Genomic DNA, 14,993 nt, shown 5'->3' with positions numbered 1-14,993 from the left:
GCCAGAGGACAGTGAAGGGCCAGGGCCAGGCCGGCTGCCCCCATAGCCAAGTGGACCCTCTGATGGCTGCCGCTGCGCCGGTGGTGGCACAGGGTGCTACAGCCCCTGTTTCGCAGAGGGTGGGGGACAAAGTGCCTTGGCAATGGCAATCAGAGGAGTCTTCACCCTCTCAGGCAGAGCTGGATGGGCTGGATGAAGCACGTAACGTGCTCCGCAAGCCCTGGGACAGCAGCACCATCCTCTGTAGGGATGGGAGACCACCCTGTGCTTCCAGGGCAGGCAGGGACGCTGGGGCACGGTGTGCAGGCAGGACGTGGCAGCCACAGGCCATGTGTGCAAGAGCTCCTGCCCTTGCATCACCAGTTCCTTTCAGCCACCTGCTGCTTCCCCAAAATCTGCCACCCCAGGACCTGAGCCAGCCCCAGGTCCCCTCACTGCTTTGCAGTGCTCACTGGGTACAGGGGCTGCCCAAAAGCGCCGGGCACAGGGACCCCAGGCATAGGGGAAGCCCAGGGTGGGCTGCAGATGGACCCCCACCTGCCACTGGGAGAGCACAAGGGTCCCTTGCAAAGCCCCTCTGAAATGGCAGCACAGCATCCTCCTCCTCCCCCGGCTCTGAGCAGAAAGGCCTGAAGGGCCACAGGGACTGCGCTCACCGGTCCTACACTGCTCACAGGCACAGGGGCACCCAGCAGCACTTTCGTCCCCAGCGAGGCCACCCTCAATGACAGGGCTGCCAGCGCTGCTGGGACCCGCTCTCCAAGGGATGCTGGGGATGAGCTGTGAGGCCTCGGCCCCATCCCCCACTCCATCCCCCCCGGAGCCCATGCTCAGGCGCAGCGCTGCTCACCGGAGCAAGCCCAGACCCCCCACATCTGGGGCTGGAGCCACCCTGCCCAGTGAGGCAGCAGCCCCAAGGCACCCGCGGAGCCAAGACGGGCTCTCCCCACGGAGACCACCAGCAAACCCTGCCACAGGGCCAGCCCCCCCGCCCTTGTGAGCTGCAAAGACAAAAGCTTGCTCTGGCTGCATTAAAAATATCAAACACTAACTGTAGCTTTGCTCTGAATCTCAAGTATGGCACTTTGTAGCTGTTGAGATCAGAAGCATGGTCATTTACATTCGGTTTCTTCTTATCTTAACATGGGGACTTCCCTGTATGCAAGGCAAAATTATACAACCAAAATATAAAAAAAAGACCTCGAGGGCGGTTTGGATCTTCCTTTGCTGACGGCCAGATCGCTGCTGCTTATACAGAACCCCACCAACTTTGTCATGAAAGCTAATTTCGTAATGACAATTGTTTGTACTAAATTTAAAACTGCTTTACAGACAGTGTGTGACTGGAAACCGCTTAATTCACCGTTTCTTCCCGTTTCCTCATTCCTCGTCTTGTGATGTGAGAAATGAGATGAAGCATGGTAGATCTCACCGCCGGCGAGGGGCTGGTGCAGAGCGAGACGCCGTCTGAGACACAGCTCAGCTTCCACCAACACTCACAGCGTTAGTAGGTGTCAAGAGGTCCTAATTTTGGAAGAAAACTCTTGGAGGTGACGCATCTGATAAACAAGCTGGGGTTATGGAGGTCAGGAGCTGATTCATGTTCTGGGAAACAAGGCTGGCATCTGAATACAGGACCTGGCTTTTGCGAGCTGGAGCAGCTCCCACAGCCCCTGGAACAGCAGACACGGGACCCGAGGGGATGGATTTCAACCACAGCCATGGAAGATGAAGCACGAGGGGGGTTAATTCCTCAGGCGAATGGACTACCCGCTTTTCTGCAGTGTTCCACCCAAAAGTAGTACCAAAACCTCCTAGAAAGTAAAAGCTGAAGAAAGGAACTCCACTCTAATTCTGTTCAAAATGTCATTTTTTTTTTTTTTTTTTTTTAAGCTTAATTCAAATCCAGAGCCAAGGGAGGCCCTGCTCATGTCACGTCTGTGTTTCCTTAACGTGGCCAAATTGGCCACAGAATTTCAGGTCATTACACTCGGCCTCTCTAAACTGCTACACTTTTGGCAGAATACAGTATTTTTCACTGGAACACAGTTGTGCAGCTACTGGAAAGTTCTTAAACTGACACTGTGATGGATCTGCACCTACAAGGCAGGCACTCCCGTGTCAGTCAGTACTAAATCTCTTTAGTACTACACGCTCCAACAGCCGGGGCAAAAATCACACAAAACTGGACATCTGCCCTCTTCCTCAGCAGCCTGCCGTGGAGGGCAGCTAGGAGAAGAAACCAAGGAGAAAGGGCTCAAGTTTCATAGGTGCAAAAACTTCAAATCCCAAGGGAAAACACGCAACAGAGGTGCAGGACCCGAAAAAGCTGGTGTGCCGTACCCAGGGAACATGGGGCTCTGCCACGGGCACCCTGGATCTTGCACCACTGGGGTCCAACATTCCTGTTCAGGAGAAAGGAGCCAGCCCAAGGCACAGGACAGGCTCCTAAAGGTCAGGAAAACACGGGGAATAAATACTGGTCTGCTACTTCACCACCACGTGGAAGAAAAAAAACCATATTCAGAGCTCTGTTAAGTTGTTGCAATTTTATTTATTTACTTGTTAGTACAGCCAAGGTTTTTTAGGGCATTGTCACTCAATACCCAAACAGTGACACACCTCACGTATTACTAGTTTGGAAACGAGTGAGATTTTCATACATGGTCAACATCTTCCAAGTTTGCTACCTATTAGAACTATATAGATATTTTTAATATAAAATTGCTATTTGGAAGGTATAAATATTGGTGCTATTATTTTGTCAGTCTAATTTCTCTCTACTGGATATAACTCAAAATGTCCGAGACCAAAAAGATCCTTCAGTGTTGAATGCTGACAGCATTACTGCAAGCCCAGCAGCAGACGGACACAACGCACACCACCACGCCAACTCCCAGCATCATCACATAAGGATTCCAGTCCTTCCAGTAAAACCATTGCATCAGTAAAACCAATGCACCAAACCACTGTTTGGTTTGTTTTAGCTCCTGCACGCCACGTTGCAGGAGGTCGGCGCTCTGTTGTTAGCTACCTGGCAAGGCAGGAGCCTGGATTTAGTTAATTTTCACCATTTTTTCTGCTGGTGACGCCTCACCCTCGGTTGGAGTGAGCACCAACAGCCACACCAGCAATAATACAGAGCCTGGCTGGGGGGGCAGCTGCAGGTGAAGAAGGGATGGACCATCCTTCTGCTTTTTTCAAGGGGAAGCCGAGAGCCCAGGGAAAGTTGCGTGAACTCATTTCCCCGTTGGAAACACTCGGAGCAGCAATCGCAGAACTGCCCGTTGCCCTGATAACAACCCGTTTATGAAGGTACGTTAACGGAGCATGTCTACCCAAGTCATCATCAGCAAAATAGGTCAGCAGGTATAATTTGGGACAGGACCCACGGGGCTGAGTTAACGGGCTCGCTCCCACGGGTCTGCCGAGGCAGGAAGGCAGCGCTCCATCGGCCAGCTCCATTTCCCATCTGGAAAGATGGAAGGGACAACTGGGATGAGCGTTTTCAAAATGACTCGGCACGGAGCTCACCCTGCTCCTACGGCCAGCAGCAGCAGCACGAGGCCCAGACAGCTCATCCGGAGCACTTTTATCTGCACGGAGCAATTGTGAAAACACGGGGACTCATCCTACAGCTCTCCCTCGCCTCTGGAATGGCAGGTGTGTGCTGCTCCAAATTCACCTGCTGAATTTCAGGTTGCTCCCAGGGAACAGATGCTGCACCCAACTGAATTTAAGCCTTGGAAATCTTCCTTGAAGACACAACCACCTCACCCTCCCCCGGGCTGGATTCCTGTCTGAAAGGCATGACTGGAACTTGCTTCCTTTGCTGGAACAAAGAACTTTGCTACAGCATGTTCTACCTGCCTACAGGACTACTGCCACAGCTTGATTCGTTGTAAAATATGGGACAGTCATGAAAACCATCAGGAAGGTCTTTATTTCTTCATCAGGGCATCAAGTTTACCATTTGCGCATAATGCAGTCAGCCCAAACTCATGCCAATAAAAGAGAAACCTTTACAATAATCTGCATCTTCTCTATAGAGCTTATCATATAGCCAGCGCTTTACATCTCTTATGTAAGAGGTTTGTGAAACTTAAAATGCATACATGAGTCTCTAGGTGATGTGGGGAGCAACCAGGGCTGTAGGGGACCTAACTTCTGACATAGTAGGACTTAACGAGTAGCTTGTAGCATAGGTTTCCATGACTAGTTCTGGATGAACAGAAGGGCATCCCCCACAGCCTTCAGGAGAAAAGCTCTCGCACAGGTCCATGCGAGTTTTGCCTATGTTAGGACTGCGAGACCAGACCCACCATATATAAACCGTGTGATATTCTGGTAACATATGCACTTACTACTTTGCATTAATCGAACAAACTATAACAGGGTTTAATTTAAATTGGTTCCTAATCCACACACTGAAATACTGACCATTTCACAGTCCATCTCATTAATGCGTACTAACGGTCAAGTGAACCAGTTTATCTTTTATTTATGAAAAAACATATGAATTGTGATAGATATCATAGGAAAAATTAGTTCAAATATACAGATACTATTGTCCAGTCAGCCATTAAAGGAGTAAGAACCAAAAAGTAATGATTTCTCCCCCCCCCCCCCCGCCCCCCCCAAAGTAAAACTAACAAACTGAACTACTTGCAGGAATTTTTCCTCATTAGAAAAGCTAAGATGCATTCAGGTATGGCGAAATTCAGCTTTATTGGGAAATGCAGACAGCCTCTGTTAAGTCCCTGTTGATTTTAATCCCTGTCATCTCCCCAGCATTGCTGCATGAAATTTAGTCCTTATAACATATTCTGAAGTAAAACCAGCCATTCCAAATCTACAGTCATTCTTTGCTTTAAGTCAATTCACAGAACTGCTGAAAAAGTAGACATTTCTATCTAAAAGTACAAAAAGGGTTTGTATAGAAGGTACTTCTCTTATACAGTTATATTACACAGCTCAAGACAGTCCCGGCAGGCTCTTCTCAGAAACGGATGCTTGTGACTAGATAAGAAAAATTACAGAAGTGAGTTAGTTTCATCACAGCTCTGTATCTTATCACAAATAGGAGCAGTTTGCATCACCTTTGCCAGTTCTTTAGGCCTAGATTCAGAAAGCATGTGGAAGCTGAATATTGCTCTCACTAAATACGAGATTAGATGTGTGCCTGAGCCGTCTCTGTAAGAATTCAGATCAAATATTTGCTTTAGGAGAAGTTCAGTGGATGGGCTAAAGCATCCACAACTCCGAACCGCTGCAGCACCACGTTGTGCAGCCATCGCTCCAACAAGATTTCCGTGACCTTTAACGGACAGCTGAGATGGCTTTTTATACCTCCACTGGGGGAAGGGCTTCCCATGACAAATCAAGTGTTTCTTTAGTATATTTTCTCCCACCGTGTTCAGTTTTACGACCAGTATTCCCAAAGCAGCCTTCACCCATTTCTTGGGAAGGCTCCTGCTGCACTCGCAACGCTCCGGGCACAGCAGCGGGTATGCTGGTATGTCAGATTCCCCCAGTTTCTACCAAATCATTTCTGGATTTGCCCCTTCAGTCCCTCATCCTGAAGCCACCAGCAGCCCCCAGTGCACCAGGCTGTGCTTATGCTGCCTGGACGGGGACCATGGCTGAGGCTGTCCCCATCCCAAGCAGCTGTCCCCATCCCAAGCAGCGGATGGTGCCCGGAGTGCAGCCCACGGGCATCTCTGCTGGGACAATCCGCCTTCCCACCCGCAGCCCAGCAGAGCTGAAGGACAGAGCTGGGGTTTGCTGGTGGCCTGCGTCCCCAGGACTGGCATGGTGCACAGATGCTTTGGTCTCCAGCATGAATCCCTGCCTTTTCCTTACTAAAGCCAGGCAGGCTACAGCTCGAGCGTACTACACAAATGCATCCAACTTGGTATCAACCAAATCAAACTGCTAACGTATCCAACACTGCATGAGGAAAATATTCGGTTGGGAATACGAACAAAAAGCTCAATACAGAGCTGTGATAGCTTAAAATTGCCGTTTTCTCTGAACGAAGCACAGACACGACCGTGGGGGTCAGCCTATTATATCTGGTGACGTGACGGCATAACCGGCACTGCTCTCCACCTCCACCAAATTGCCATTTTTAGGAATGAGTGAAGTTAAGAATAGTATAAGAGAAAGATTCAGACATTTTTGCAATGTAAATGAAACGAAGCTTTTCATAAAAGTTAACTGGAAAAGAAAAAAATCTTTCAAAGGAAACGGGTTTGCCATCACGATTATTAGCTTTACCAAGCATCCCAAGCTCAGACAACGCTGCAATCGTAGTGAAGAGCTTTTCCTGCCCAGCTACAATTTGGAAATATACAGGCTTTACCAGGAATAATAATGCTTTTTCACACAACTATCTCAGAGTTCTTCGTAAACACTAATTCCCTAAGTTTTCCTTTACTCTGCCTCTGAAATATGTCATTACCATCACCCGTTTTTATTTACAGGCCACATTTTCCCAGGACTGTCTGCCTCATCAATGTGCACACTGCATGTTTTACGTTGTATTTGGATAAGGTAGGGAAAACATTCTACGTTTTACAGGTGAGAACTGAGACAAATAAATTAATTCGTAAGTAAAGGACTGGTGCCTTCTGGCATTCAGTCCTGTATCTCAGCCCTCTTCTCCCCACCCAAAAATATAAAAGTGTTACTCCTTGACAGGTGCTGAGTTCAAGAAACAGTAAATTCTTTTACCCAGTGTTGATGAAGTCTACCACGTTGGGTCTGGTTCTTGCTTTATTTGACAATTTTCTTCTGTTTCTGTAATATCTGTTGAAAAAGCAGTAATGAATGAAGAAAAAAGGGAAGTTCCCAATCAATTTTGTTGTTATTGCTGTACTCAGTACGTAAAAACCTATGAAAATATGGAAAGCATTAATTTATCCTCTTGAAATATTAACAGTAAATAAAAATATATTCACAACAATCTGATTCTGTGGACATCGCCATATTCATGTCAATATAAAGCAGCCTGGGCTCTTAGAGAACTCTAGTTTTTGAAGAACAGAAATAAAAATTTAAAAGGGTTTTTATACAGCTGAAAGACTCACTGGGCTGGAAAGGTACTTAAACCAAAAAGGAAACACCAACACCACATAATCAGTGAAAAAACATCAGCTACATCACTGTTTTGGCCCTGCCTGCTGCTCTGCAGTCCTTCTCCCTGCTCTGTCAATCCCCAGCACCACTCCTGCCTTCAGCCACCTCCTCAGACACGCGATGCTGGGTGAAGCTTTTCAAACACTCACAGGTTAAGCCTGTAGCTCCTGACTTCAACTGCGTCAGGCATGATCGCTGTTTCACGTTTTTAAAGATGCTCTCTTCCAAAGGTACCTACCAACATCTGAAGCTACTCGTGCTCAAGTCATGCCTTCTGGGTGATTTAGTAAATTAACATTCATTGCCCAAACTCTTGTTTTCACAGCACTGACTATTTTTCAGATTTTTTTCCCATCTGCAGGACTGCTTCTCAACTTGATACAGACTTCCACATTATTTTATATTAATCTGTCCAAACCAAATTTTGACTCTAGCTCATTTTATTTCTTCAACGCACAGTATCACATAGGAAGGCTTTATGATATGCTTAAAAAACCCCAACAAAACAGAGACAGAAATTTTATCTTCTTGGCTGAAGCGTTCATCATCTTTTGATACAATTTTTTGCATTTCCAGGAGACTTCATTACAAAATCTTCACTTTTTTTTGTTCACAGGGATGCTTGGAGGTACATCAAAGAAATCTGGTGCCTGTATAGCACTGCCTATATGACCCGAAGCCTGATCTTGTTCTTTTTATAAACAGAGAATATGATGTTGGAAGGAAATTGGTTTTCCACTGAAGTTGTTTGGAAGATTCAGAGCTAGGGTAATTCATCACTATAAAGCCAAGCCACTTCACGATCATTTTACACATTCCAGCCTAGCTCTGAAGTGATTTGAAGTTCTTTAGCAACTGCATGCCTTTTCTCAAGATCATTCCTCTGGTTACTGGGTCTGAATCCAGTTTGGGATGACAAATCCATACCCATGCTTGTCTGTTTCTTCACAGCCATCACTTTCAAGGCTCATAGCTAGATTTCCTCCGCATGAAGGTACCCAGGAACAACTGTCTCTCTCCATCATCTCACAGTTTCAGCAATCCTGCATACTTATGGCATTACAAAGACATCTGATGTTCCAGATCTTTCAATATCCCTGTATCTTTCAATAACTGTGAGCTTAAAATCTGCAGCTCAGCTCTTCCGTGGCTCTTAACACTCGCCTGTTTTTTGTTTTGACCGCTGCAACAGGATTGATCTATGCTCCAAGAAAGACCTGCTCCCAGCACTGGGAGAACCTGGCCCTGAGCTTCCAGCAGCAGTTCTGGTTGAGCATGTCATCCCAGTGACCTGACAGGGAAACAGGAGCAATGGGCACTGGAAAGGGCATTTCCATGGAAAAGGATACAGAAGAATGGAAACGCTGAGATTTGCTGCTTTCTCTTTTGGAGGGACCCAAGCAGGGTTAGGGAATGAACTCAAGGTGAGAGTTTTCAGATGACAAGCACTGAGGCGCGGCGGCCACCACCCCAGGGCTGTTGGCTACACTGCTGGCACATCAGAAAGCCCCTCCAGGACCAGCTGGCACAAAGGCAGCAGCCTGGCCAACTCGGAGCACCTGCCATCCCCTGTGTCAGCCACGCCAGAGGCAGCCACAGCCACCCCGGGCTGTGCTGACAGGCTGGGACTATAGCAGAGGCAGCATTTAGAGGACCCGAGCCCACAGCAGCCACCAGCATCCCAATTCTCAGGTCAGTCCAGCACTCCTAATGCTCCCAGACCATTGCATGCAATGCATGCAATGCTCCTAATGCTCTGAGACCATGCAAAAGCACAGGGGAGTAAAAGATCTACAGCCTCCTTGGTCTTGCATACATCGACAGCTGAAAAAGATACAGCTCCGGTATGTTCTTGGACAATAGGAAAGTTGGATGTTTTTCAGGGCTTAAGCTCTGAGAAACATCAATACTCCCCTTCCCTGCACAGCACATGCAGGCCAATGTGGCATTCAAAGTTCCTGATGGTGGCAATCGTTTACTTGCATTAATTGTGGAAACTACAGTGTTGAATAACGAGATGCATTGCTCAGGACATGAGCAATCACTCAAAGCCTATATATATAGTAATGACTCACCAAGCAAGAACAACAACTCACAAAACTCCTTTGTAAAATTATTTGAATAATAACTTTTGCTGCAGAGTGTTTTTCACATGATGCATCCTGATATTAATACAGACAAAAAAATGTCCTGGGAACAACTAAAAGCCCTTTTCTGTTTTGACTGACCTGTCTCCTTTAAAAAAAGACGCAACTTTTTTCACAATTACTTAAAAATGTTTGTTGAAAATAGCTGAAGACAAACACTTACCTCCTACAGATACTTCCATTTGGCTTGGTTCAGCTGGCTCTTAAATGAAAAAAAAAAACAAACCAACAGTCAAACGAATATGAGTACAGTTTCAACAATATGAATCAGATAAGCATCTTAGAAAAATTATGGCAATTAAGCTTTCCCTGAAAAAAAAATGCCTAATTTTTTTCTCTTCTCATTAGACTCAAATAGCTTTGTCTGGGAGAAATATGTGTAATATTCTATACAGTCTGCAAAAAAAACCCCACCCAGAATATAGCCAAGTATTTATTATATTACACTACCTAAAACTTTCTCTTCTGACTGAGTTTGGCCCACTGCAGCAGACATATCAAGTCCTGGCAGAACATAACACACACTTGCAGGAAATACATCAAGTTTGGAATGGCTTTACTCAAACCACTTAAATATAAAGCAGTATTTAAAAAAAAAGTCACCCCTTCTGGTTAGAGCACTGTCTTCCACAGTGAGTATGTGTATTTTGGGAGAGAGTGAGAAGGCATGGAATAGGGGGCAAAAAATACGTTTTAATTCCATAATGCTTTTTCTCCCCGCTATGTTGATGGATTATAGATGGCCAGGTGCTGGGCAAGCTCTTCAGCCTCTGTAACACTGTGGGTGAGTGAAGGACAGACAGACTGCAGTGGTTCACTGATCACAGCAGCCGTTCTCCTCCCTCCCACCGCCTCCCACCGCAAACAGAGCAGCTCGTAGTTTCTTTTGTAATTATTTCCGCCATACAAGCATCCCTTACTCTCAAGAGGTTTATTGAACGCTCTCTCTTAGTCTCCTCGTTTCTTTGAGTAACAGTTTATCCAGATAATTGCAAAAGTCTTTCCTGCACTACACCAGTTTGGGAGACACGTTTTTAAAAGATCTGCGAGCATTTACGAACCATACTGCGTCAAATGGAAGTCGCCCAACTACATTCACTTTAGCTACCCATAGCGTAAAGCTAAGTTCTCCATTCACACTAAGACAGGTGACGTGTGTGCGGTCTAGACACAGTCTAGCAGGGGTTACAGAGCTCTGCAGCAGGCAGAAATTCCATCAAGACCCCATTCGAGGTTCTCACATGTTACACAGAGAGATATGCAGCCAAGTGAGGTTTCCATGTGGCTCAGACGCACACAGACTTTGGCTTAAGCAGGTATCAATAAATGGATACTGAGTTTGCTTTATGTATTGCCCCTACTAATCATTCTTCACAGCTCACTCATCATCTGCAAAAATCAAATCAATGAACACGCCAATGACACAGCTTGACAGAAGCAATAGCTCTTTCTATTAATTTATTAATATTTAATAGCTATAAAAGTCACCGTCGAACACCATCTGTCAAAATAAAACGGCTCATCACGAGCAGCGTGTACCCAGGACACGACTACTAGTATCACCTGCCAATAAGATCGAGAACTCCATACCCTACCCCTCCTGCAAGGACATGCATCGCGCTCTGAATCACCTGGTAGTACTGGTGCTGCTGCTGGTGCTGTTGGCGATGCTTCTGCTTCAGCTTTTTCCATCAGCTCTAAGAGTAGACATGATCACTGTTTAACTTCACAATGACAATGGTCCACATGTAACACAAGGGCAATCTTACTTCTTGAATCTGCAAATCCTGAAACTTGCCGCACGAACAGGTTACTGATGCTTGTGATTGAGTTGCAGTTCAGTATTTTTTGTTACAGAAAACACATTCCCTATCTTGCCTGCAAGCACCATAAAACTTCCTTTGAAGTTCCCACATGTTCCTCAGAAGAGGAATAAAGCATCGTACCTATAAGCAGCAGGCTCAGAGCCTTTCAGTCATTGGCCTTGGTGTCTATCAATATCAGATCATTTCCAACATAATTAACGGACACGAACAACAGACAAACCCCACATGTTTAATGGCCAACCTGCTCCCCCAGTGATGGAAGACGGTCGGATTACCTGTGTTGCTCTTACTCAGCCCTTAGCTAGCCTCAGTCCCAACACATGCTGAATAGACAACAGTTTAATAGCTCCTTTCATTTCTAATTGAATTATTTGGAAACGCTATTACACACTTATCTGCCTGGAAGGTCCCCTCTTACAAAGGGGTCCCTTTCCCACCTAAGACGGCGTGCCCGGGACCGGTAAGCATGTCAGTGTGAGTTACTAGCTACAATACCTTCCTGAGGACACCTCGTGCTTGCAGTTCGCAGATCTCAGCACATTAACATACTGGAATATACTGGAATTATTAAAATGGAATATACTGGTGGCTGGATACAAAAGCGGTGATGCCGGTGGCTAAGGCTCAGGCTGGCTCGGGCCAAAGGAATGACAGCAGGTTACCTGCCCTCTGAACTTCTAACCTGACCCTGGCTCAGAGAGAACCCGGCACAAGGGACACGGTAACAGCAGCGTTTCGCAGTTTCGTTTTTTTCTCTTAAAGAAGATCTAAAAAAACAGGTCACAATTATTTTAGGCAACTGAAAATACTACAACTTCTTTTTTTCCAACCCCAAACAATTTCATTAACATGGCCAAGTTGGCCACAGCATTTCAGGTCATTACACTCTGCCTCTCTAAACTGCTACACTTTCGGCAGACTGCAGAATTTTTCACTGGAACACGGTTGTGCAGCTACTGGAAAGTTCTTGCTTATTAACTGACATTGCGGTGGATCCGAACCTAAAATGTAGGCACTCCCATGTCAGTCTGCTGCTCAGTCAAGGTCCTAAATCTCTTTGGGACTCTGCAGCTGAAAAAATACAAAATCAGTATCTTGTGGTTTTGTATCACAGTTCATGTGCTAATCTTACACTGCTCTGTAAATGTACCACGCTGCTCTCAAGTTAATTGCACGTGCATGTTTAGTCAGGGAACCTTCATGAGACACAGACAAGAGTTACACACAGAACTGAACCACCCTGCAGCCTCTGCCACCAAACCCAAAGGTGGAAAACGAATCTGGGTAAGCTACAAGAATACATTTGCCATCAGCGTCTCATAAATACTTACGATTGTTAATCACAAGTCCTGGCAATGGTCTGCAAGAGAAAAAGAAAAGTTTACTGATTCTAAAAGATACTGCACGGGCCTTCCCTCCCAAAGCAGCCTCACCTAACCTTTCGGGACAGAGGTCGTGCTAAAAAACACACAGGGAGTTGGACCAAAGCATAAGGAACCGTCACAGCAGCTCTTGGGCACCCTGGCTTGTGTGCTCGCACTTTGAAAAGGAACATAGACAGAAACATCAAAATCCTTCCCTCGCTCACCACCAGCTAACCAGGGAGTCCCCTCTTCTTCAGAGCCCAACTCGACACCGTGGATCGAGCAAGAGTCCTTTCAGTTAGGACACTTCATGATTAAGGGTTGAGAGTTCAGACCCCTTAGTAAAACATATCTAAGAGATTTCTCTCTTTAAGTATAAACTGAAGCATTCAGACTCCTGTGAAGCAGTCTGCGACTTGAGAAGTCACATAAACTGTTAAATTTGTATTTTCTATCCCTGAACTCCTCCCTAGTATGATTCCAGAGTTTCATCTGTTCTGCTTCATGCATACAAATATACTTTGTATATATGTGTGTATATATATGTCTGCGGAAATAAACACATATAAATGAAATCCACTTATGTTGTAATTGGGCAATATTGTATTTTTAAATATTGTAGATAAACTCATTTTGTAGGGAAAAAACCATTTATCAAAGAGTTTACTTAACTCAGGATGCGTAACATCTGAAATATTAATACTAGTACAAACACTATTTACTGTTAAGAGCCAACAAGCTGTGGACTTGTCTCTCAGAACTTGATCTTACAAATGGGAGAGCAAGGCCCACAGGACTTTAGGACTCACAGATACGAATGGATTGCAACTGCTGTAATACGCCTGTAAATAAAATGCCCTGTGCCATACTCAGTTGGACACATCCTCCAAAGAGTCACCATCTTCACTCATGCTATGAACATCTGGGCTCCATTTGACCTGATCTGGTTTTACCCCAAGGAGCCAACATCTTCCACTATTTAACGATGCGCTGCAACTTCTATTCTTTCCAGTCTCGATTTATTCCAGACACAGGGCTGTCCTCGCGACATCTGTACAATCTGATCAGTGGCAACCACTTACCGAATGACAGTAAATTTGATAAACTCCGCTGATTCCAAAATCTTCCTCATGGAGCTAATTTCCAGATAACTGGGAGCTTTGAACGCCACGCCAGGAGGCATCCCATCCACCACCACACACCCAGGATTGACAGTGATCTTTCTGTACGGGACTTTCACAGGGAAATTCACACCAGTGGCTTCACCTAAGTGAAAGAGGTCATGGGTCATGCTTATTTTCAAGTCTACATAGTTATTATTACCTTGAAAATAAAAGTCCTCAGACAATTAAGAAACTAAATGCAAATCCAAACTTTCTATTGGGTCTGAAACTAGGAAAATTCATGTAACAAGGAAACCATTACAGTGTTGGAAATAGGATGAGCTGGATTCCGCTCATCAACATCACTACAAGAGCTACAACTCCAGCTCTGGCAGCTCAGCAAATAAAGAACCCATGTTCTGTGTTTACTAAGAAAAGGTACAGAACGGGGTATCTAAGGAAACAGCTAGATGGAGGAAAAAAAGAAGCATCTCCTGCAATGCCATGAAAGCAATTCAGCACAGCCCTAGCGAGGGAATTTCAGACCAAGAAACTCAGGTCATTATTGCTGTACAATGCAAATAGAAAGTAAAAAAGAAAACTATACACAGCAAAAAGACTGAGCTGCATTTTTAAAACTACTCTAGTTCCAAGTATTAAGAGGTCAGGACTATGAAGCCCTAAGAAGAATCATGGACTGCCAGCACAGTAAGTATTCCATCCCTGTTTACACAGAAAAAAACAGAAAGGGAGTGGGGGGTGATGACATAACACAATCTATACTCTTAGGATTTTTTGTTTAAAACACCAAACAACCTACATTGCTTATAAAAGATGCTTTTTGAAGTCGAAGTACAACATTCATATACAGTTCTCAAGTTCGTTCATTTTAATGATCAGAGATATATCATCCACTGCGATGATTCAGTAATGTCAACACCAACAACATTAACTGCATTCACACCCATGTAAAAACAGGGAGGAAGAAGCAATTACCAAATTTCCGGCTAAAAAGATCATTTACTTGCTCTCTCAATTGTCTGGCCTTTTCTACTTTTGACAGTCGCTCGCTTTCATCATCTGGAAGAAATTGTTAGAAGAGCATCAGCATCAAGCAGACTCCCCCCCTCCCCAAAGCTTGTTTACTGTTGCATATTTACTCAAAGCAGGTACACCCCAGTGCCTCAAACCAGGAGCTGTCTTTGTTCCTAGCTTTAGCAGCAACACAGAATTGTAGAAATATGCAAAAAGAGCTGGTGATTAAAAAATCCTAGAATGGTTTGGGCTGGAAGGGACCTTAAAGTTCACCCAGTTCCAACCCCCCTGCCATGGGCAGGGACACCTTCCACAGAGCAGGCTGCTCCCAGCCCCATCCCACCTGGCCTTGATGGGATGAATCCTTCCAGGGATGAA

At 45.3% G+C, this 14,993-nt stretch overlaps 1 protein-coding gene across 7 annotated transcripts in view; it reads right to left on the bottom strand.

The window, feature by feature from the left end:
- Nucleotides 1–3,923: 3,923 nt before the first annotated feature.
- GTF2I (general transcription factor IIi) overlaps nucleotides 3,924–14,993 on the bottom strand; it is a 78,704-nt gene continuing 67,634 nt past the window's right edge. For 3 of the 7 annotated variants that reach the window (XM_037375112.1, XM_037375113.1, XM_037375117.1), the window contains 4 exons: nucleotides 14,577–14,660; nucleotides 13,560–13,743; nucleotides 12,445–12,473; nucleotides 10,732–10,984 (listed from right to left, as the gene is read on the bottom strand). In XM_037375112.1, coding sequence (XP_037231009.1) covers nucleotides 10,749–10,984; nucleotides 12,445–12,473; nucleotides 13,560–13,743; nucleotides 14,577–14,660 — 533 coding nt within the window. In that variant the 3' untranslated portion in view covers nucleotides 10,732–10,748. Of the gene's footprint in view, nucleotides 5,020–6,735; nucleotides 6,811–9,450; nucleotides 9,490–10,731; nucleotides 12,474–12,551; nucleotides 12,653–13,559; nucleotides 13,744–14,576; nucleotides 14,661–14,993 lie in introns of those variants that run through there. The other 4 variants (XM_037375114.1, XR_005102220.1, XM_037375116.1 and 1 more) reach the window with 4 other exon arrangements.

The sequence above is a fragment of the Falco rusticolus genome, chromosome 1, assembly GCF_015220075.1.
Source record: "Falco rusticolus isolate bFalRus1 chromosome 1, bFalRus1.pri, whole genome shotgun sequence".
Taxonomy (NCBI): domain Eukaryota; kingdom Metazoa; phylum Chordata; class Aves; order Falconiformes; family Falconidae; genus Falco; species Falco rusticolus.
The sequence above is the reverse complement of the archived record's forward strand: the minus strand, read 5'-3'. Positions and strand labels throughout refer to the sequence as shown.